The following is a 24,108-nucleotide window of genomic DNA, read 5'->3' on the forward strand; positions in this document are numbered from 1 at the left end:
TGGACATTCTAGCTGTTACTGAAACTTAAAAGAAAGGCCACAACCTGAATTACAAAATGGACGTATAATGATTTTAAGTGGGTTCAAAATGATAAAAAGTCGCAGGGCGGAGTTGGTTTTATTATAAAAAGCATTTTAGCTAAATGTATAACTAAATGAGATACTATATCAGAATGAATCATGATGATTTAAGGCTTGAAGACAGAAACACAATACATATTTATATTAATATGTGCATTGGTCCAAATGAAGATGAAAAAGCAGAAGTAAAAGATAAGTTTTGAAATAAAATTACGGAAATTGTGGACAGTTTAAAAGGAGATATTATTGTTCTAGAAGATCTAAATGGAAGGGTTAATACTCAGAATCATAAAAGGTAGCGATGTCATAGGAAAAAATGGAGTGGCTATAAGAAATAACAACGGGACTTATAGAGTTCTGTATATAAAATAATTTATTAATTATGACGACGACTATACAGAAATAATTTAATAACTTTAAAAACAAAATACAAATCTCTGTAGATAGAACATGTTAAAGTACAATTATTTTAATAACAGAGAAAATTATCAGAAGACTAATTTGTAAAGTTTAGTTATTAATAATCCATCATTAAATGTGTGACCTTTAAAAATTTTCCGAAAATTCAATATCGATCAATAAAATTTAATTGTTAGTCTCAAGTACACCACTCAATTTATTTATTTCTTTAATTTTGCCAGATAAACTTGGCTCCTCTATGGATAAACAATCACCTTAGCACAATACTCTCTGTTTTCAGTATATATAAATAAAAACAAAGCTTTTAAAATACGAGCAATATGATAGTTGATAGTTTCGTATGAGGCTTTTCAAAAAGTTATAAATCTTATGTGAAAGTGAAGTTTATAGGCATCGATGAACCAAATATTTACTAGAAAAAAATGAAATGCTCCAAAAACTATATGAAACCGGATGCTTAAAGTTCATTTTAATGTATCATAAAGGTTTCTATATAGTAAATCAATGTTTAATAAGTATAATGTTTTTTTTTAATAAAAATGTAAATTAAAAAATATCTTTCTTTTCAAAAAGTTGAGGTCTCTACAGATAGAGCTAGCGGATCCTTATAATCGACCCATTTAAACTGTTTCGACAATTTCCAAAAATTTTCTCGACCGAAATCGAGCTTTTTTCACTTATTCCAATTTGAAAGATTTTTGGGCGTGAATCGATGTAAATTAATTGGTTAATTTTTTTTAGTATACACAGTTTGCCAAAAAGTACATACAGGGTAAGGAAAAAAATAAAAACCGATTTTTCCATTTTCGACAATTTTTTTAAAAATACACCATAACCTAAAAAGGGGGTCAAATTACATTTGAAATCCTTACATTAACGTCTTCCAACCGTACCAGGTGAGAAAAGTAGAAAAAGGTCATAAATAAAGAATTCGATTTTTTGCAAAGGGGTATATCCAGAAAATCGACAATCGAAATCTTTCAAATTAAATATTTCAGAAACTATGCATTTTTGAAACATAGTTTAAATCGGGCCAGTATAATAGAGCTCCACTAGCTCTATCCGTAGAGCCCTCACTAGTCTTTCAGCTACTTACCGTTTCCGAGAGGAAACATCTTATTTTTATGTACACCTTTAGTTTTATTCTGTTGGTATAATTTAATGTAGCGACCAAATGCCAAAATTTTGACTTCCACGCTTAATTTCAACGTTAACACCTTAAAATTATTTAGAATAAAAAAAGTCCCATTCTCAAAAGACACAGATTTTGGTAGCTCGACCGGACTATACAGAGTGTCCCAGAGTGTCCCAGAATTAAGTGCAACTATTTTAAGGGGTGGTAGATCTCGATAAAAGAAACATATTTTCTCTTTATCGTTTTTCAAATAAGTCCAAAATAGCGGAATTATTTTATTTTGAAAATTTCCAAAAAAAATATTTTTTACTAAAATTTTAAAAACCCCTCTGGATTTTTTTTTCTTGTAAATTTAATCTACTACCTATGTTGCCATATTATCAAGAAATTATGTTTTTTAACTAAAAACTAAAAAAAAATCAAAAAATTCCGAATTTTCCAATTTTTTTGCGAAAAAAAAGCTCTTTCGTAATAGGCGTGTTTCTGGGGTTGAACTATACTACCAGTTAAAATACTTGCACTTATTTCTGGGACACCCTGTATGGAGCAGATCGAGAAACAGATATAGATCTGCTTGGTAAATTTTGATTTCCACCAGTAATAGATTTATCTCTCTTAAGAAGTCAAAATTCAAGTGCAGAAGAATAAAGTGACAAAATATTTTTATTTTTAACTATGATCGTAAAGATTGGTTTTAGAATATTGCGTTTCAGATATAGATAAACCTTTGTATGTAGAAATAATTTAACAAGATATTGTTGATATTGCATTGCGGTAAATCAATTGTTTGTAACTTTTATACATATCAGAACTGCGCGTGTGCTGTTTTTGTTTTTCAATAACTTTTAGATAAATTTCCGTAATTATAACAAATCAAAATATTTACTTTCTTGCGACTGAGGTTTATCCCAGACATTAATTAATTAATAATTATTATAACACACGTACAGATTTATTACACTTTAAAATTTCCTACAAAGGAAATCAAAATAAATAAAAAAAACTGCGTAGGTACATTTTTTAAATTAGTGCGAGTTTAAAAGCATCTAGCTGATTAATTCTACTACTATCAGAAAAGTTATAAATATACCTATATGAATAATTTAATTTTATTAAATATCATGCAAACTTAATAACATTAATTAACTAAAATTGCGGCGTTATTATAGCTTATCCGGCATCTTGGAAAAATCAAATGGGTTTTTGTTAATTTTAAGAATTTTAAAATTCCAATGTTATGAATGTGTTTCAAATACATACTCGTTTTATAAATATATAAAACAATAATATTATACATTGTTATATGACGCAAAAGAGATTCATGTTAGTTTTAGTTAATAACAATATTTTTATTTAACATATTGTACATTTTACACGTCAACTATACAGGGTAAGTCTTAATTCCGGGAATACGTCTATGAGATTTTTTTTCGCAAAAATAAATTGACTTTTAAGAAATAATTTTTGGATTTTTTTTTATATTTTTTAGTTAAAGATATGTAATGTCTTGATAATATGACAATAACGTAGTAGATTAAATTGAGATGAAGATAAGAATATTTTCAGAAAAAATCCAGCGATTCTCAAAATTTAATAATTTTTTTTTAAATTTTCAAAGTAAAACAACTCGGTAATTTTGGACTGATTTGAAAAATGGTAAAGAGAGAATAAGCTTTTTTTGAGAAAAATGGTAAAGTGAGAATAAAAGTTATATCTTTAATTTTTTTTGAGACCTACCAGCCCCGAAAATATTTGCACTTATTTACGTTAATACTATGGCCCATTTTACAAGTTACAGAAAGTTGTTTTTAGCTATTTAGCATAACACGGAAGATTACAATTTTTTGCAAAAAGTGCACTGGATTACATATTTTTAACTTCTAGAAAAAAAAGAAACTATACATACAGAAATTATGAAAATTATTAATTTATTTTCAATCTGATCAGTTACTTTGTTAAAATAGTATATTGTTATAACGAAGCAATAAAAAAATATGAATAATAAATGAATTAAACAAGAAAATATTAACATAACTGACTTATCTACAGTTCATACCAAATAAACTTTTAGTCACGTGATTAAACTTGACCAGCACAGCGTTATCCACTTTTATATATTTTGACAAAAATAAATGAATTATAAATATATAAAAAGTTATTATTTACATCAACAAAAGTCACCTTATTAACAGCACTTAAGGGACATAAAGGGCCATTACTACCGCCCTCCCGTTCAAAATATTCTAATAAAGTAGCGATGAGTTTTTTACGACTATTAAGCTATCTTGTATACTTTGCACTAAAAGAGGTTCTAAAAAGAACAATGCTCGACTGCAAGATCTGCTAGTAAACATTTTTAAGCTTAAAGTATCACAACCAGGATCACAACACTATTTATTTAAATCAAAAACTCGTAATACAAAACTAAAGTGTCAAAACGAATGACAATGTCAGGAAATAAATAAATAAATGCGGCAATTTGACATTTTTTACAGCAGAGCTACCATCTGAATCCCCAGTGCGAAATTTAAATTCCAGTTAGTCAGCCCGCGGCATCAGCCGGCCGGCGCCGGCCCCGTATATCTCGATTGTTGGCAACAATGAATTTAAAAATCGCGCCAACAATGAATTTAAAAATATGCATGCATACAAACTGAAAACTTACATGCATAAGCCGATAAAAATTTGCATGTCTGAAATTCACCCACGGTTAAACTGTGACTCATACACACAAAATATGTAACAAATATTTCTTCATATGGAAACGCCTACCTGCAAGTCAACTTAAATTGACAGTTTATGTATCAGTTGTTTAGATTTTTGTACAATTGAAAAATTACATATTATATCGCTTACAAATTGCTTTGATAAATAGACAAAATAGGTAAAGGTATGCAAAATACATTCCGACATAGCCCAGAATGAACATTTTATTACTGTCCTGCATATTAGTTAGAGACTAGTAAGAGTTAGGTCATGAGAAGCAAAAGTTATTAAAAAATAATTTAAGGGAAAAGATCTATAGAAGAAGTTATTTCATTTTCAACATTTTTGTTTTCATAAATATGTTTTTCAAAAATAAAGAACAAAGATCAGAAGTAGGGGAAGCCGGGGGAATTCCGTGCACATAAGCAAAATAGCTCCTAGATTGATGTTAATTTTTTTATGAGGTAATTTTTTGTATGAGGAGTATTGATACAATATACAAACTATTGCAACATCGAAAATTAAATATTTTTGTTTTGTACCTATTAACACAAAAAAATAAAAATGTGTGACTGCGCAGTATTACCCGGGCTTTTGGGTAATACCGCGCATGGTCTGGGGGAATGGCACGCATTGAGGTATTTTAAGGCAGTTTAACTAAGACTTTATTGTACATAAAATACAGGTATATAAATGACACAAATACTGAAAAAGATGATAGTGAGAACAAAAGTAAAGATACATTATTGTATATTAACATAAAAAACACATTCTAACACAGATATTTATATAAAAAATAAACTGTTACCTAGCAACAGTAGTCACAAAGGTAGATTTTTCCTTTCTCCTTTCCACTACAAGCAAACTCTCCGCAAATTAAACAGATGTCATCTTCATGGGTTGGGAAAGGATCAACTTCGTCTAAGTCATCATCAACAGAAAGCTCGCTTTCAGAATAACTCTCAGGTTCAGTATCATCGTCATCAAACTTAATATTGCGAATGCGCTTTGGCTTCGTGTTGATTTTTTTACTTTCTAAAGTTGTTGAGAGTTTTCTTTTTTTCAATACAATATTTGGTTCTCTTTTCTAGCTTTTGTCTCTTCTCTTTCCTTCATATTTACATTACTTGCTTCTTTTTTTCTCTTTTCTCTCTTCTTTTTCTTCCATAGTTTCCAATTCTGATTTAAGTGCATCCGCTGACCATTTGCCTTTGTCTGATGCCCTTTGGTATGTTCTGGGCATCATAAACTAAAAGAAACAAGCTATAAAAAAATAAACAAGAAGAGTGTACATTTGGGGTAATACCGCGCAGCGCGTTATTGTTTGTTTTGTTTTTGCGCGGTATTTCCCCGGGAGCCGTTTTTTTACCTAAAAATGTATTTTAGCAAAAGTACTTACATTTTATTGGTGATCGCTTGCGATAAAACTTATAGGTGCACTGGTAAGTAGAAATAAAATCAAGCTGCTTTTAATAATCACAGGAACTACTATTTATCAACCGATTAAATTGCCGAAAGGATAGATCTAGCACTAAAATGTTCGTTACTGGTTAACGACTGCCGGCAATTATTCCAAACTTTTGGAGCAAACTTCATATGGCTTATGCAACAGTTTCAGCCTCACACCTGTGTATTACTAGTTGTTGTAGTTTTTTCTACAGCGGCGTGCGCGGGTTCCCCCGGTTGCCCTATTGACCATAGTATGAAACAATTTGAAGATAATCCTCACTACATAGCTAATGTTATCTAAAACATACCTAATCAGCAAAATAAAACACTAATTCACCACAATACACCAAAACACTTTGCTTTTACACTGGACGCGTGTTTCGCTAACCATGGTATTATCATCGGCAGATGATTAAAACTAGTAATCAAGTAGCAGTTAGTTTTAATCATCTGCTGATGATGCTAATACAGTTAGCGAAACGCGCGTCCCGTGCAAAAGTAAATGGTTTTGGTGTATTGTTGTAAACTGGTACTCTAAATTAGGTAGTCTAAATAATTTTTGGACTATCAGTTATTCTTTATATACATACAGGGTCGCTGATATGTATGGGAACGGTCGATTATTAGGTAAAATATACAAGGTAAATATGCAGGGTAAGTTATATACAAAAGTTATAGGGCTTTTAAATGTGTATTAGCTAGTAGTAAATTTAAAGTTGTATGTTAAATAAATTTTGATGTGCTAATTTTTTTTTCAAATGCAACCCACTGTAGATTATCGTATTTATCAATTCTTCCTTCAATTTTAAGCAACAATTGTAATACACATGTACCTAAATTCAATAATTTTCAAATTATGAAGTTTTGATTTTGGAATGTTAAATGAAAATGTTGTAATTGTAATCAAACTTTGATGTGCTACGACTTTGTGACCGACTCTGTATCCTTAAATTTATTGCTCTCTAGATATTTAAAAACCCTATAACTTTTTTATTTAACTTTTTACGGTACTTCGTATATTTTACCTAATAATCGACCGTTCCCATACATATCAGCGACTCTGTATATATTTCATTTTAAAATCAAATTTTTCATGAATGTTTTATAGTATTTATAGTGCATTCGTGCATTGATAACGTTTAGGTCGTGGTCCAAATAAAAAACCAACTTATAAATAGTACGACACACTACACGCTTTTCGAGATCGTACCATTTGTAAACGTTGTATTAATAGTATTTTAGCAACTTTAGTAACATATAGTTTTCTTTCTAAAGATATCTTATTACATTTTAGATGTAAGTCAATGTGTATTAGCATTTACGACATTAGAATGTCTACATTTATTTAAATGATTCATATCAAAATTCAAGCGAAACATATATGCTTATTCGGAATTGTTTAACTTTTAGATGAATTAGACCAACAAAAATATATCTATGTTTCATCAATTAAAATTTGTTGCAAACAACAAATAAAATTAGTTAATTAAACCTTAAATTAATTCTTATTTTATTTTAATATTGAAAGACTTAAAGAATTAAAAATTATCTTGCAAAAAAATATGTTAAACAAAACTTACCATTAACTAATAAAAATTACACACTAAAAAAAATAAAATAATAAATAAGATCTTAAACTAAGAACGAAAATCACTGAGTCCCGCACTAGCTCAAGTATCCTTATATTGGTTGGAACAACCCTCCAAAATAGTTCTCAAAAGACACATTTTGAACGTTATCTGCGAAAGGATTGATCGTACCGCGTGTAGTACCGCGAACGAGTTGATATTTAGCGCATCCGTTACTCGGCGAGCTAAAACTGAACGAATTCATATCTAAAATCGCTGACATGTTTTAAAAGCCACCTATACGACGTTGCCGCTCTCGTTCGCATTTCCCAAAACGTGTTATGGGAAACCCTAGCGCCAGTAGCACCAAGTGCTAGTAGATCTAGATGTAGGTGTTAAGTTGAATCGTTTAGGCTAGTTTTTTTTTATCTATATTGGACTATTGTATTGACTAACTATCCACTTAGGAATGCGGAGCACAATCTTTATCTGCCAACAAAGCTCAGAACTAGTTAAAGGCTCAATACTGTACAATGCCAAAGAAATGTACAATCATCACGGCCTTTGGATATCAAGTCGCTTTCATTCTTTCCCGCATTTCGCAAAGCTCTGATGTCATACTTACTGGAGCATACTTACTGGAGAGAGCCCTATATGCGGTAAACGACTTTTTGTTGATAATTATATATCTTGAACAATATTGAATTTGAAAATTTTAATCATCTCATACACTGGTTAAAAATCTAGTATTTAATATTTTATAATAAAGAGTGTGTTATGATTATAACCATTGATAACCAAATGATTATAACCATTTACAATTCTCCAATTGTAAATTTTTTATTGATTCTTTTGTTCTGCAATGTCCATGTATGTTCTATTTGTAATTTTATTCACGTATTTTTTTTTTTGAATTGTATGATGCTTTGTTAGATCTTTTATTATTTGTATATTTTTTGTGCTTTTGTTTGTTTTTTAAATGCTTTGTCGATGAAGCTATTTCGGCTTTTTGTACAATAAAGCAAAATAGTACAATAAAAAGTTACAATAATTTATTTATTTATTTATAAGAGAAAGAGAGTGGGTCCTAGGTGGTTCCCCTTACATTGCGGCCATCGGCCATGAGAGCTTATTATGGCTCAGTTGTACAAACTTTTAAAAACACTTTATTTATATTTAAGACCCACTGCTAATGAGCCACCCTGTATATAAAACAAATTATGTATTAAACCGAACTTTATAGGGCTGTTGTAATATTCCTCTGGACAGATGATTTGGATTAGCAGTTTCTTCGTCAGAATCATCGCTATCCCCTTCTGTATCAGCCGACTTCTCCTCTGGTGGCAATATATATATATATATATATATATATATATTTCTGACGGTGGCTTGTCAGTACTCTCGTCCTCAATTATTTCTAATAACCGATGCAGAGAAAGTCTATAAAATATTATTTATCAGAAACTTTCTTGTACCTATTTTTTATTTTGTTTTGCTACATGTACCAGTACGCATAGCGTCCATTATAATGGAACACACAAAAACATAAGATTTTGATAAACTTATAAAAAACATAAATAACTGTGAAAACGTAGAATTATTTTAAATATACATAAGATACTATATTCGACTTTATAACAACATAAGAAATATTTATAATTTATTAAAAAAACATAAAACATACCCGCCGTGTCGTGTAGTGTATAAATCGGAATCCATTTTTAATAAAGCAGCACTTATCATATGGATGTTTATGGCATACTGCTTAACACGACTTTTTATAGATTCCATCTACCCAACAAGCACAAAATATCCGTATTTGTATCGATAGTATTATATGCTGACAAAACGTTGTTAAAAACACTTTATTTATCTTTAAGACCCACTGCTAATGAGCCACCCTGTATATAAAACAAATTATGTTTTTTTCTAATGTTCCTCACCATCTTCTAGTGCTACTTCTAGTGACTTCTAGTGCTAGTGCCCCTGCATGACTTTGTACCATATGATCGAAAAAACAACGGCGTCAGCGATGGCTATGAAATGAAGATCGCTGTCATTTTATATGAAAATTTATATGGGAAATGTCATCGATCGTCATTTTCCAACCAACTGGACGCTGTTTTTTTTCGATCATACGGTACTTGAGGTACGTAAAGAAGAATTGTATGAAACTTGCTTGTATCTAAAAAATTATTTGAGAGATTTAAGCTTAAAATTAATAGTAGGTTAATTTGATAAAAATAATGAAACAACAAATAATTGGTAACTGTTATTAAAATGGCAACACTGTTTAAAAACTGCAACAGAATTACGCGGGCATTCAAAAAATACAGGAATTATATTCCTGAAATCACACGTGTAAAAATGCTAGGAAACGCTTTGCTAACGTGACACTTACAATTTATATATCCCTATATATTTACTTTGTTAACTGTAAATTATATAGGTGACTTTATAGATATTATTTTATGTCGGATCTCAGTCACGATATACATAAGTGTGACTGACGATTAAAAACTAATTATAAGTTCAAAGTTAAACAACAATCGTGTGTGACTGAAAAACATTGAATGATCGATAGCCTTGATTCTATACAGGTTGCTACAAATTCGAGATACGAGCATTGGTATCTCGGTAACCGTAATAGATATGAACATGGTTAAATTGGGGTACAGTTGCCCTTTAATAATGTTCACCAAGATGCCATCAAAATTTTTTTTTAAATTTCAGGGATTGCTGAGTTTTTTGGAAAAACGGATTTTTTGGAAAATCATTTTTATTTTTTCCTGGCGTTAGTTTTTAGGAAATCAAAAAACTAATTGCACATTCTCATTGCTACTTTATTAGGGCTATCTGATAGTATTTTTAGATTTTCAAATTAGCTGATAATCTGAGAGATACAGTGGCCAACTTAATAATAATACGGACCTGCATTTTTTATTTTAGATTTCAAAAGAACTTGGTCTCCTGAGTACAATAATATGCCACACTTAATATTTTTTTTTGTATCGGACATTGGAACATCATTTATTTAAACTAATTTCAAGTCCGGCTCTGTTTTTTTAAATATTTAATCTATTCTTCGTTACAATATTGATCGTTTATTGAGATTCCAAATTCACAATAAAAAAAGTTAAAAATATGTAATATCCTTAAATTGCTGACCCGGATATTATTTATTTGAATCTTTGAATTGGCCCGATTTTCCTTATTCAATGTTAATTAGCGCTAATCAATATTGTTGCGATGAATATAATGATATTAAATAATTTAAAAAACCAGAGTCAAGCTTTAAATTATTTTAAATAATAATTAAATAGTTTTGTGTTGTTAAGGCACCTACCCAAAAAAAGTATCAAGTGTGCCATATCATTATACTCAGGAGACCGAGTTCTTTCAAAACCTGAAATAAAAAATACAGGTCCGTATTTAAAAAATTAAGTTGGCCTCTGTATCTCAAAAATTATCAGCTAATTTGAAAATCTAAAAGTACTATCAGATAGCCCTAATAAAGTGGCTATGAGAATGTGTAATTAGTTTTTTGATTTTCTAAAAAGTAACGACAGGAAAAAATAAAATTTATTTTCCAAAAATCAATTTTTCCAAAAAACTCAGCAGTCCTTGAAATTTTTAAAACTTTTTTGATGGCATCTTGGTGAACATCCCAAAGCACAACTTTGTCCCAATTTAACCATTTTCGTATCTATTACGGTTTCCGAGATACCAATGCTCGTACCTCGGATTTGTAGCACCCTGTATACATATACAGTGTGAGAGTGTGATCCAGATTCCAGATTCTTGTAGCATGGTTTTAACAGTCGATAGAAATGGATATGTTAGAAGAAAATTTTACGTCAAGATGATTATACAGAGTGAGCCTTATGTACAAATATTTTTAGGGGTAGTATATTTCAACCCCAGAAATACGGTTATGAGTTTTATGAGGGGTTTAAGAAAAGATCCAGTAGTTCTTAAAATTTAAGCAAAAATTTATTTTATTTTTGGAAAATTCAAAGTAAAATAACTCGGTTATTTTGGACCATTTATCTGAAAAACGGTAAAGAGAAAATATATTTATTTTATCAAGCTCTACTATCTCTAACAATATTTGCACTTATTTAAGACCCACCCTGTATATTATATTTGTCATGTTTCAAATACAGGCCGCTGGACTTTAGCAGATAAGAATCTATACGTCAAATTAGTCTTAATCAGTCTATTCTTCTTGTTTTCACTTTCATCATACTATTTGAATTTTAAATAAAATACATAATTATTAATGTGGAGGAAAAAACTGTCTGTAAAAGAAAAATTAAGTTGTCACCGAATCAGCATAAAAATAATGTAATTAAAAAAATATATATGTAGGTCTGTCTAATTCAAAAATAATATAAAGGGTCATGCCTTCGATAATAGCTGTCCCTAATATTACACTTTCAAAGTCATCATAACTTTTGTTCAAAGAACATCTTATAATTAATTATTCCAGATCATCTCTTGGATTTATATATCGCATATTTTTTTGGAAAAAATGTTAAATATATATTTCATTAATACTATTATCTCATTAATTATGTCTCACATCCTAAATCCCGATATAATAGTCAAAGGTCTTGACATATACCGGCTATGAGCTAGTACATCAGAAGAAAGATTTTATAAGGCTATCAACAGAGAAAAATTTGGGACATATATAATTTTATTTAATATAATAATAAACTATATAATATAGATCTTTTTAGTTAAATAAATTAGTAAAATTCTACTAAATCTATGAATAATAATAATGTATTCTCGAATATATCAGTAATGATTAATTTTTAGTGGAAAAAATCCATTCAAAATATTGTCGATCAAAAAGGATAGTCCTCTAATTTGAGCTTTATAATTAAACTAGCGTATACCCGCGACTTCGTTCGCGTCGAATTAATCATTTGTAATTGTGATGATAAAGCAAAGCAAGACTTTCCGTTAACATACAAACTGGATAAAATTTTCTCACATTTATGTCAGCATGAGAAAAAACAATCGAGAAACCCCTCCTTATCGAACCTCTACATCCCACAGTCAATCCGTTTGCCAAAAATCAGCTTTAAACGTCAAGTAGTTTAAGAAGAAAGCGTGATTACTCAATAGTCATATTTTATGAAACATCCTGTATAAATTTTTAATAAATCTAAAATGTAAAACAACAAAATGAAATATACGTGTTTAAGAGTTTTTCCGAAAAACTCACCGGTTTTTAAATAAAAAATATTCTAATATGGGGGGGGGGGGCTGGTTTCACACCCTTAGAATTAGAGTTTTGAAAAATCCCTTCGTATCGATCCTCTACACCCTAAAGTCAATCCGTTTTTCAAAAATCAGCTTTTTAAGTCAAGCGCTTTAAGCAGGATCGTGATTAATCAATGACCAGATTTTTGAAACACCTTGTATATATTTTTTTTTGTAACATTTTAAAATATGTAAAAAACAAAATAAAATATACGTGTTTAAGCGTTTTTTCGGAAACTTGACCGTTTTTAAATAAAAAATTGGCGCCGGGAGGCACGTATAGCCGTCCATACTAAAATATGTTAATATCTCGAAAACTGCGACTTTGACTGATTTTGAGGTTTCAATTACAAATTTTGTTGCAAGTATTATTCCTAATCTTAATTTGAAAACCGCGTTTCGCTAGCTACTGTAACTTTGGAGTTACGATTTTTTAAAATTTTTAACCCCCTCCCATACCCCCTCACCAACCTCCCACCGCCACCAAAAAGTAATGGCCAGATTCTCGGGTGCCACAGTATTTTTGTGCCAAATTTGGTTAAAATCTGTTCAGCGGTTTTTGAGTTATCGTGTGTCAGACGGACAGACAGACAGACACCATGAAAATATTTTGTATTTAGGTCATTTATGACCCAAGTAACTCATTTTGAGTGAAATTAAAAATCTTTTTTTTTTTGCCTATCCTAGAAAAATATTGTAATATTTGAGGGGTGGTTTCACCCCCTTTGAATTGGAATTTCGAAAAATCCGTTATTATCGAAACTCTACACCCTAGTATCAACCCGTATGCCAAAACTGAGCTTTTTACGTTGAGTGGTTTGAACAGGATCGTGATTAATCAGTGAGTCACTTAAGGATTTTATATATTAGACATGACAAAAAAATGCATTTACCGAGGCATTTACAAATAAATATGGTCATTACTTCGATGGCAATTCTCGACTACGCTACGTTCTCCTAGGATTTTTATTTCTATAATATTTTGTAATTGGTAATTTAGGATCTCTTATAAGTAATATTACATAAAAAGTCTCGCCAATATATACAAAGAGGACAAAACAAAAGTAATGATATGTAAAACAACTCCAGAGTTCCCAAATCTGTTTACAGAAACACTTGAGGAAATCTTCCGTCAACTAGACTGGACTAACAAAGGATTAAAAATAGATGGAGAATATCTTAATTATCTAAGATTCTCCGATGACATAGTCCTAATAGCCAATAGTCCTGAAGAACTACAAACACAAATTAACGAAGTAAATACAGCCAGCAATAAAGTGGGTCTTAATAATGGTGGGATAAAATGACTTTAGCAAATACTAAAGTAATGTATAACGGACTAGTGGAAAGAAAAGACATTCTAATAAATAACACAACATTGGAAATAGTAGAACTATACATATGTACAGTATATACAGGGTGAGTTTCCTACGATGTTCTCTATGGGTATCTCGGAAACTACTGGAGATAGAGAGTCGGTTAAATGGGGAAAGAATTGCAGTTTTGTGGGGTCATAAATATGCGCCTTTCAGATTTTTGAAAAAGTTCATGGCTTACTTAAAACAAATTTCGGCTATTTAAAAATTGTCTCTAATTCCATTATAAGCTATTTTAGACAAAAAGTTTTCAGATAAAAGTTGTAGATAATCACATCCTTAATGAGATTGTGTTCTCCGTCTTTTTCTAAAGCCTGTCATTTTTGACATTTGACACAAACATATGTTTTTTTTTAAATGGAAACCATAGTTGGCCATGACTTTATAAAAATTGCCATTTTTTAAGCTTTTCAGCGATATAAGCTATAATATGTTTTCTTCGAAAAATTATCGAGTTATAATTCTTATCATTTTTAAATAATTTCACTTAGTTAGCCATGGAAACAATCGTCTTGTTTCCTTATAAATGTGAAGTTGCCACATCCAAACTTTGTAGAATTAAAATAAACAAAAATTGTAAATATGAATTTTCTCAAATGAAGAAAAAGCGTAAGATTATTTGGTTCAACTTTTCTTGACTGTACATTTTCGAGGATACGTTGACCGGTGAATGTTATGTTTTTTTAGAGAACGATTTTCAAGACTTGTTAGAAAAAAGCTAAATTTAGTTATAGCTAATTCTTATTTCTCTTTGACTACTCTCACTTAGATTGCATGACATTTTTTATTCTTTTTGTGATTTATAACTTATAAAAAAGTCAGAATATATTACTAAACGGTTCTTTTAGAATTTAAGCATTACACAAACTAAAACTTAAAAAAAATAATATCGCACACACTTAAGTTATTTTAGAAAATGCTCAAAAATTCCATTGTTTTGAGTTACATCTTTTTAAAACTGAATTACCTATTCTCACAAAAAGGACCGGTTGATTTAATTCAAACTTCGTACCGCCACTTCGAGTGCCTCTCGTAATTCATAAGTTCTTTTTGTAAACATTATTTTTAACCACACTGCATAAAAAAAAAATCTAAATGGATAGGGTCAGGTGATCGAGGAGGCCCATGCAATTAGTCCACCTCTTCCTATCCCTGAGTTTATATTATTAGTGATATCAATAGAATTTTAACTTTCTCTTTCATTATGCGGGGGCATGGTGAAAGTCATTTTGAAACACTCTATTGATGCGCGAGTATCTACACGCTTTTCTTCATTTGAGAAATTCATATTTACAATTTTTTAGTTTATTTTAATTTACAAAGTTTGAAGGTGACAGCTTCACATTTCTGAGAGTAACGTCGATTGAACTTGTTTCCATGGCTAACTAAGTGAAATTGTTTAAAATGATAAGAATTGGCTATAACTCAGTAATTTTTAGAAGAAACATATTATATAAATGTGAAGCTGCCACATCCAAACCTCTTCCTATCCCTGAGTTTGTATTATTATGATATCAATAATTTTAACATTTCTTTCATTATGCGGGGGGCAACTCTATTGATGCGCGAGTATCTACACGCTTTTCTTCATTTGAGAAATTCATATTTACAAATTTTGTTTATTTTAATTTACTTTTATCTGAAAACTTTTTGTCTAAAATAGCTTATAATGGAATTAGGGACAATTTTTAAAATAGCCGAAATTTGTTTTTTTCAAAATATCTAGTAAGCCATGAACTTTTTCATAAATCTGAAAGGCGCATGCGAACAAAACTGCAATTCTTTCCCCATTTAACCGACTCTCTATCTCCAGTAGTTTCCAAGATACCCATAGAGAACATCGTAGGAAACTCACCCTGTATTTGGGACAACTAATACACAGCTGGGATCTCTACTACCAGAAGTCAACAGAAGCATTAAGTTAGCATGCATTGAGTACATATGGAAGAAACTCAATCATATTCAAATCAAGAATACCATTTTATCTAAAGAAGCAAACATTCGACCAATGTGTACTACCAGTTATGACCTATGCATGCAAAACCTGGACACTTATACTGGAAAAACGGACATCATAAGAAAACTGCTGGTCGTGCAGCGCTCAATGGAACGAAATATGCTGGGAATAACCAAGAGAGACCGTAAAAGAATAGAGTGGATACGACAAAAGGCCCATGCAGGTAATAGATGTCATCCACAGAGACAAATCTGTCAAGTGGCAATGGGCAGGACACCTAGCAAGAAGGACGGATAACAGATGGATCAAAAAAAATACAGCATGGTACCTACAAGGAATTAAGAGACCTAGAAGAAGACCGAAAACCTGAGATAACACCGAGAACCTGAAGAAGACCGAGAACTGAGAACCTGAGATGGGACCATGATATTAGGAAATTAGCAGGGATAACTTGGACACGCATAAACAACATAGTACAATGGGTCCAACTACAAAAGGGACTATCTAAATATGTGAGTGAGGCTACACCATAATTGGAAATGATTGAATAAACTCAAAATGATGATGATAATAAGTAATATGTGCAAAATATTCTAATTTTTTTCTTGAGGGTTTTATATATTTCTTCTTCTTTGTTCATAGTGCGTAGCATCTCGATATTTGTAACTCTGTCGATCCAAGAGATTTTTAACATGCGACGATAACACCATCTTTCAAAAGCTACTAGTTCGTTGATTTCGGTTATTTTAAAGATCTATGCATCGGCACCATAAAATAAGGTTGAAAACACGCAGCCCATAAGGATGATAATCTATAAGAAATGTAAAAAATAGATATTTAGATTATGAGAAATATATTATGAAATTCACTGATAGATATGTGCCTCCCTTCTTTTTTGACTATCTCTCCCTGTTCTGTGCCCCCCCCCCCCTTTCTGTATCCTGGTTTATGTTGATAAGACTTTCATAGTCATGCTGTCTTGTTAAAGTCTTGTTATCCTGTTATTCCTTTATTTCTTACAGCTCCAAGTCCTGGTAATGTAACACATTTCCACTTTAATGATGCTATTCTTTCTGTGTCTATGTCTTTGTGATACACCTAACATTATTTGTAAATACAGATAAAAATTATGTCTAGCAGTTATTCAAAACTTTCATGAATTATAGCTCTGGAAATGTTTCAGTATAAACTTCGTAAATGTCAATTCTACGAGAATTTGCGAATTTTGCAGATAACTTTTCCAATCTTTTGTTCCCTAATATCTAATATTCTTAATCTGAGTATTAAATATATTTTAAAAAAGAAATTAGCTATCCATCAGCGGTTGGCTTAGCAACGGTCAAGTGCTTGGCTTAGCAACGAACAGCATTTCATAATAATTATTTATACATATAGATTAATAGTATTAATAATTATTTTATTAGCAATAAGGAAAATCTATTCAAGGTTACGCTCCAAGTGCTCCAACGCTTGAAACACGACCATGTATATTTTATGTATAAATTCTATTTTTTAGGTTGGAACCTTTGATGCTAACAAATACACTTATTAAATAAGAATATTGGACTTTAATTAATTAAATAATGCGTATCGTTCTTATCGTTTCTCTGTTTTCTACGATGGGTGTGCAACCTAAAAAACTCCAGCATATAGGTCAGGGCCCATTGGACATCCTCTGCATCCTCCCCTGAGAGACGCACATATTTTACTGTCTTCGGTAAGTTGTTTACGGTATCAAAATCACAGTAGGGAGAGTAGCGTACTGTACCGTTTTTAAAAATTTAACTCTTGTGAAAATTCAAGCTCTAAGATTGCTGGACATAGCTAAAAATGTCATTGTTGTACTGTAAAAAAAATTATTCCATTTTTAACTGCCAGTTCTTAAATTCGTACTTCTTAAGTCTTCCTCGTAAAGACATAAAATTAAAAGTAAATTACCTTCAAATCGGTACTTCTTGTTCTTTTTACATTCGATGAGTATGGCGTCTTAAAGATAAAAGACCACGAGACTCTGATGAATGGAGACAGACATATTTCTTTTTATCGGTTCTATTAAGAGCATGTTTGTACGATTTCTGATTAAAGTGAAGAAATATCGTGTACTATTTTTAGATTAGTAAGAAACAAAAGTTATTGTTTTAGTTCTTTGAATAACTTGACTGAAATTAATGTTTTGTTATTGTATCGTCCGGCATGCTTATTAGGTTCATAGTTTCATTCATAAGTTCTGTTATCTTTCATCATACTAACCATTTTTTTTTGTTAAAAATACATCGAATTGTTGGAAATAGGTCTAAATCAGTTTTATGATTTTATGTATTAATAGGTACGATTAATAACTTCCTTTAAATAATGCAGGCTCACTTACAAAACAGAGTGGTTCTCCTACCAATTTTGATTGGTTTAACAAAACCACCATAAGGAAAATTCTGAAAATTTGCAACAAATACTAAAGCCGGTCCTACACGATACTTCCAACGCTGAAACCAATGTTGGACGCATCATTTGGTATAGGCTTCGACAGTATTGCAATTCAAAAGTGTGTCTCCTACACGATGTGGCAAATGTTCATTTGTCCAACGTTGGAAGGTGTTTGACACATCGTGTGGGACCGGCTTAATAATGGGGATTATTCGATCAAAAAAAAAATATTTTGAGATTTTAGTACATATTTCCGATTGCACCAGAAGGGGTTAACTTGGACAAAACAGTTGATACGATTCAAGCAGCGTACAAGAGAGTCACGCGCAGTGTACTTGCTAGAAGTACACTTGGACGCTGCGCGCGTATGTCGCTTGTATGTCGCTTGGAGGGTATATCAACCGGTTTTAAATCAATTGTTACGATCCAGACAGCGTAATCTTGATCGTGCACAAAAACAAGACCTGCAATACTAAGACCAAAATCGGCATGCAAGACTTGCGATCATTTTTTTATGTTTTTTATTTATATCCCATTTTTTAGGTATCAAAAAAATATAAAAATAACAAAATTTCTTTACATTCTATCCCCTTATAATTTCCTAAATATAAAATAATAAACAAGGTTTCTTCAAAACTATTGGTAGCCATCATTTTTTTTGCGCTCATGTTTTTTGAAACAATCGGAAAAATAAATATAAAAAGTTACTTGTTTTCTGAAAATGTTTTATTTAATTTATTGCAGATAGTGTTTTCCCGTCTTTTGAATAAAATTTCAAAGGAAGCAGTGCCCAATCGAATATAATATATTGAAAATTAAAAGAAAATACATCAAATAAATATTGTTCCATTCAAAATGTTTTATTTGCATAAATTACTTAAGATACTATTTATTTAAAGAGTTTCTATGTAAAAAGTGTCTAAAGTGTGAAAATCCACTAAAAAGTGCAAGATTTGCAACAAGACTAAAACCAGTACAAGCCCTGAAAGATCAAGAGCAAGGAAGTCTTGGTCTTGTAAAGTAAAGTAAAGATTTCAGTTAACGTCTCCTTTTTGCTGCCAGCGCTAATCTGGATGGGACCTTGGCAAGTGTCTAAATCGACTCTTACTCACGAGATATCCGATCACATCCGGCCTCGAACCGGCGTGAATGAGCAGTGTGTGTCAATAGATTTTACACTTTTGCCTTTGTTTTTGGACAACAGCACGATACAGAGTTTCGGACCGGTCACCCGTCCATCCGCCAGTATCGCCTTACGTCGCTTAACTTCGGTGTTCTAATGGGAACCGGTGTTTCGACGTAGCTAGGCCGTTGCCCTCTTGGTCTTGTAGAATGTAGAATGTTTAGGAGGGGAGTTAATCACCGTGACCTTATAGAGCTATTGTGGGATCTATTTCTTAAGTTATAACGAGTTATAACTCATCATACAGTCTCAGGGCTTTAACAAAAGCCAGTATCTGAGACGGCTCCACAGAGGCCAGCTCGGCAGTTGTCTCCTCTTAAGTCTTGGTCTTGATCGCACATTTGTGTATCACTACCTAAAAGTGATATGCGCAGACCCCGAAAATTGCAGCATTTTTTTAATTGGTTTTCAATTTTGTTTTTTCTTTCTCCATACGGAAATATAAAATTATTGATGGTGAGCTATGTGTTGTGGATAATGTATGATATTTACAAAATTCAAAAACAGACCGATTAATTCCGTGAACGCGAGTAGTACTTTTTTGTATTAGTCTTTTAATGTGGACATTATCACTAGCTAATAAAAAGACACATATCCCCACGGGATAACTATACATGATGCTAAATGACATCCCGCTTCCTGCAAGCGGTTGTTAATGACCATTACCTGCTTCAATGGCGCAGATTCACATAACGATAAGATCTGCCGCGAAAAAAAAACGGCCATCGGAAAGCGGATGCACTATGGACGTACCCTTACTGTACGTCCATAGTGCACTGGCTTCCTGCTTTTCGCTTTATCGTGGCAGACTAGCTGTGAATACAACCGGCTTAAACTGCTTTAACCCGCTTTTACCAGAATTAATTGTTTCTTTTTGTCGTTTGTCCGCTTCATCCGCTCAACAGTTTTATCATCGCTACCTCTTTTGAAACCAATTCAACTCTCCAAACTTAATCTATCCTTCTTGACTCATTTCTAAACTTCCAAGAAAGATTATGCTTTGTCACAATTCAAGTTATTTACTTACAAAATTATTAAAATTAATCGATTTAATCATAACCATCTCGTGTGCATCTATATATTTTGAAAATTGCATGCAGCATTTTTTTCAAACTGTTTTCAATTTTGTTGGAAATATATTTCAACGTTTCTTTCTCCATGCGAAAATATTCGTAAAATTTTTGATGCTGAGCTATGAGTTGTGGATATAACGACTGGTATTTACCAAATTCAAAATAGGACACCGATTAATTTCATAAACGCGAGTGGTACTTCTTTGTATCAATTTAATATGAACACAATCATTAGCTAATAAAAGACATAATAGATACCCACGGGATAGCTACATGATGCTAAATGACACCCCTGCTTCCTGCAAGCGGTTAATAGCCACTATCTGCTTCAATGGCGCAGATTCAAAAAGCGATAAGATCTGCCGCGAAAAAAGCCGGCTACCGGAAACCGGAAAGCCGGTGCACTATGAACGTACCTTTAGATCTAATCTTTACAATTTTGAGCGAATTTTGAGAATATTGTAAAAATGTAGCAGCAGGAGGTCCAGTAAACCAGTAAAACTTTGAAAGTGATCTACGACAAAAAAAGTATGGGAACCTCTAGAGTCTATAGCCTCTACAGAAATTAAAAAATGCATCATAAATCAATTATTTATTTTCATAATCCAGTTCTATAAATTTCGCACGCTTAATAACATATTTTTAACGGAGTTGTCTCGCTTGTTCCGGAGTTAAATAGATAAACGGGAAGGAAACCCAGAAATACTGATTGTCGCAACATATGAAAAAGTTCCTGGTTTCGTTTTGGTCGTTGTTGGCCATATCGAAAACTTTTCCTGTATAACTTTGGCCGTCTATAGTGAAACTCACTTCGCATTCTAGAAGAGCCTGAAATATAAATATGGTGTCATTCATTATTACATTCATAAAATATAATCATTACTGAACTGAAAATATTATCTAAATTAAATCTTATAACATTGTCATGGAAACCACTAATTATACAGGGTGTCCCAATATTCCGTAGACATATAATTAGTACGTATGTTTGGAATCAAACTAAGTTCATTGAACACATTTTACCTCTATATAAATGTGCTTCGTTTGTCCGCTAGAGAGCATTAAACTTTAAAAAGATAAAACACATTTTTAAGAGTCTATTCCGCTGTACTTTCGGGTTGCACTCAGGGGTCGGGTAAAGCGGGTGTGTGGGCGAAGGAAGTATATATTATATTTCAGAAATCTGCCTAAGGCTTAGCCCGATCCTGTCGTGTTAAGCCACACCCAAAATTCCAAACACAGGTGCTTTGATTAAGGTTTGCAGAGCTTCAGCATTTGCCATAAAATAGCGAGCAATTCGTTACAAAACCATATAAATTATACATCACTGTAATCACAAAACTTCAATTTATTTCCATACTGTAACGGAATTTTAAATTATGTCTTTATTTTCGAAAAAATTTAGTCCAAACTCCAAACATAAGGACTATTTTGTTGATGTTTAATCATTAAAATCTTAAAAATAAAAAAGTTGTCTAAATCTTGTGCTACAATAAAAAATGTGCTACAATACGGATACAGTAGGGCAACGGCCCAGCTACGTCGAAACACCGGTTCCCATTAGAACACCGAAGTTAAGCGACGTAAGGCGATGCTAGTGGATGGACGGGTGACCGGTTCGAAACTTCGTGCTGTTGTCCTCGCATCGTGCTGTTGTCCAAAAGGGAAAAGTGTAAAATCTATTGATACACACTGCTCATTCACGCCGGTTCAAGGCCTGATGAGATCGGATATCTCGTGAGTAAGAGTTAATTTAGACACTTCCTAAGTCGGTAGGCCATTTACCATGATATGGCCGAGGACCGCGGTTCGGATTCCGCGTAAACAAGTAGGTCCCGTCCAGTTTAGCCATTGCAGCAGAAAGGAGATGTTAACTTGAACCTCACACGGATACAGTATAATCCTTTATCTTTTACGAAAAAAGAATAGTTTCCACCCTTCCCGTACCTTTTCTTTATTTTTGTGAAAGTCAAATGTTAAAGCACTTAGCAAAACATAAACACCCAAAATTTCATTCAAGTCGGAATAACACGGTTCTTAAAATATCCGAATAAATGCTTTTAATTTTTTTAAAGTTTGATGCCCTCTAACGGACAAACGAAGCATTTTTGTATAGAGGTAAATTGTGTCTAAAGAACTTATTTTGATTCCAATAAAATACGTAGTAGTTCTATGACCACGTAATATTGGGACACCCTGTATAACCACTTTACTCTTGAGAGAATTTTAGATTTTTAATGCCCTGGTGGATACATGAAACGACAATTTTTATTTGTTTTGTATAAGTAAATCATTGAACAAAGAAACTAAACGGAAGGAAGGAACTAAAAGAAAGACTATATATGTATAGAAAGAATGGGAATATTAAAAAAAAATCCCCCTATTTTTTTATCTATTTCTTAATATCTACATTATTATTAAAAGCACAGGGTGGCCCAGAAATAAGTGTAAGTATTTTAACTGATAGTATAGTTCAACCCCAGAAACACGCCTATGAGATTTTTTTCGCGAAAAAAAAAATTGAAAATTCAAAATTTTTTGATTTTTTTTTTAGTTTTTCGTTAAAAAACATAATTTCTTGATAATATGGCAACATAGGTACCTATTAGATTAAATTTACAACATAGAAAATCCAGAAAAGATCCAGTGGTTCTCAAAATTTTAATTTTTTTTAAACAACTCCGTTATTATGGACTTAATTTGAAAAACGATTAACTTTTATCGAGATCTATCACCCCTTAAAATACTTGCACTATTTATGGGACACCCTGTATAGGTACGCATACTTGAGTATATTCATTTACAAAAGTGCCTATTTTATAACTAATAAATCTAGACTAGTGAAAATAAAGGTATTGCCTTGAAATTTCCTATTACATTTCCGGAAAATATTTCAGTTTCAGTTTGATTATGAAGGAAAAACACTTCGTAACCGTTTGATATGTTTCTTGCCCTGTCCAAGATTATACATGGGTGGAATTGGCCTTCATTATAAGCAAGGACTAAATTTGATGTAGGTTTCCTAAAAATATTTATATTCTTTACATGACGAAGTTTATGACCATTTTAGTAAACTTAACACTTTCTTACGTTATATGAGAAGGTATTTGTGTTTGTATTGTATCGTCTTTTAAATTATTATTAGATCTTGGTTTTGTTTCTGCATTGCCCATGATATTTATTATATATTTTTTATTTTTTTGTATAAATCTACGAAAATTTAAACTGACATGATATAATAAAATTGACAACATATTGACAATAATAATAATAGTTGACAATATAAATTGGATTACAAAAATAATAAACTAATAATTTGTTCAATTCTTATGCCTGTGTTTATAATTTCAAACTTAAAAAAAGAAAATTTAAATGTTACAAGAAAATAAATAAAATCTTTTTAAAAATATTGCATTTTAAAGCTCAAATTATACTTTTTTCTTACTCTGAGTTTTAAATTTT

At 31.6% G+C, this 24,108-nt stretch overlaps 2 protein-coding genes and 1 pseudogene across 2 annotated transcripts in view; 1 reads left to right on the top strand and 2 right to left on the bottom strand.

Annotated features, from left to right (window-relative positions):
* LOC115879151 (G protein-activated inward rectifier potassium channel 3-like) overlaps window positions 1-7,603 on the bottom strand; it is a 104,576-nt gene extending 96,973 nt beyond the window's left edge. Inside the window, exon 1 of the mRNA XM_030895827.1 lies at window positions 7,372-7,603. The gene's annotated coding sequence lies outside the window, so the exon portion shown is untranslated. The remainder of the gene's footprint in view (window positions 1-7,371) is intronic.
* A 13,620-nt stretch (window positions 7,604-21,223) lies between these two features.
* On the bottom strand, window positions 21,224-23,889 carry LOC115879333. The gene is made up of 3 exons (XM_030896106.1): window positions 23,737-23,889; window positions 23,506-23,668; window positions 21,224-21,474 (listed from the first exon to the last, which is right to left on the bottom strand). The coding sequence occupies exons 1-3, from the start codon at window positions 23,817-23,819 to the stop codon at window positions 21,289-21,291; spliced, it is 432 nt and encodes a 143-aa protein (XP_030751966.1). The 5' UTR covers window positions 23,820-23,889; the 3' UTR covers window positions 21,224-21,288.
* On the top strand, window positions 22,171-22,286 carry LOC115879498 (annotated as a pseudogene).
* Window positions 23,890-24,108: the final 219 nt, after the last annotated feature.

This window comes from Sitophilus oryzae, unplaced genomic scaffold, assembly GCF_002938485.1.
Source record: "Sitophilus oryzae breed Bouriz unplaced genomic scaffold, Soryzae_2.0 scaffold_1576_pilon_pilon, whole genome shotgun sequence".
NCBI classification, from domain to species: Eukaryota; Metazoa; Arthropoda; class Insecta; order Coleoptera; family Curculionidae; genus Sitophilus; species Sitophilus oryzae.

Coding starts and splice junctions, on each gene's coding strand:
- LOC115879333 (XM_030896106.1), bottom strand. CDS start 23,819: ATGGGCAATGCAGAAACAAAACCAAGATCTAATAATAATTTAAAAGAC. Junction 23,669..23,736: donor CAAATACCTTCTCATATAAC/GTAAGAAAGTGT, acceptor AAATATTTTTAG/GAAACCTACATCAAATTTAG. Junction 21,475..23,505: donor ATGTAATAGGAAATTTCAAG/GCAATACCTTTA, acceptor TTTATATTTCAG/GCTCTTCTAGAATGCGAAGT.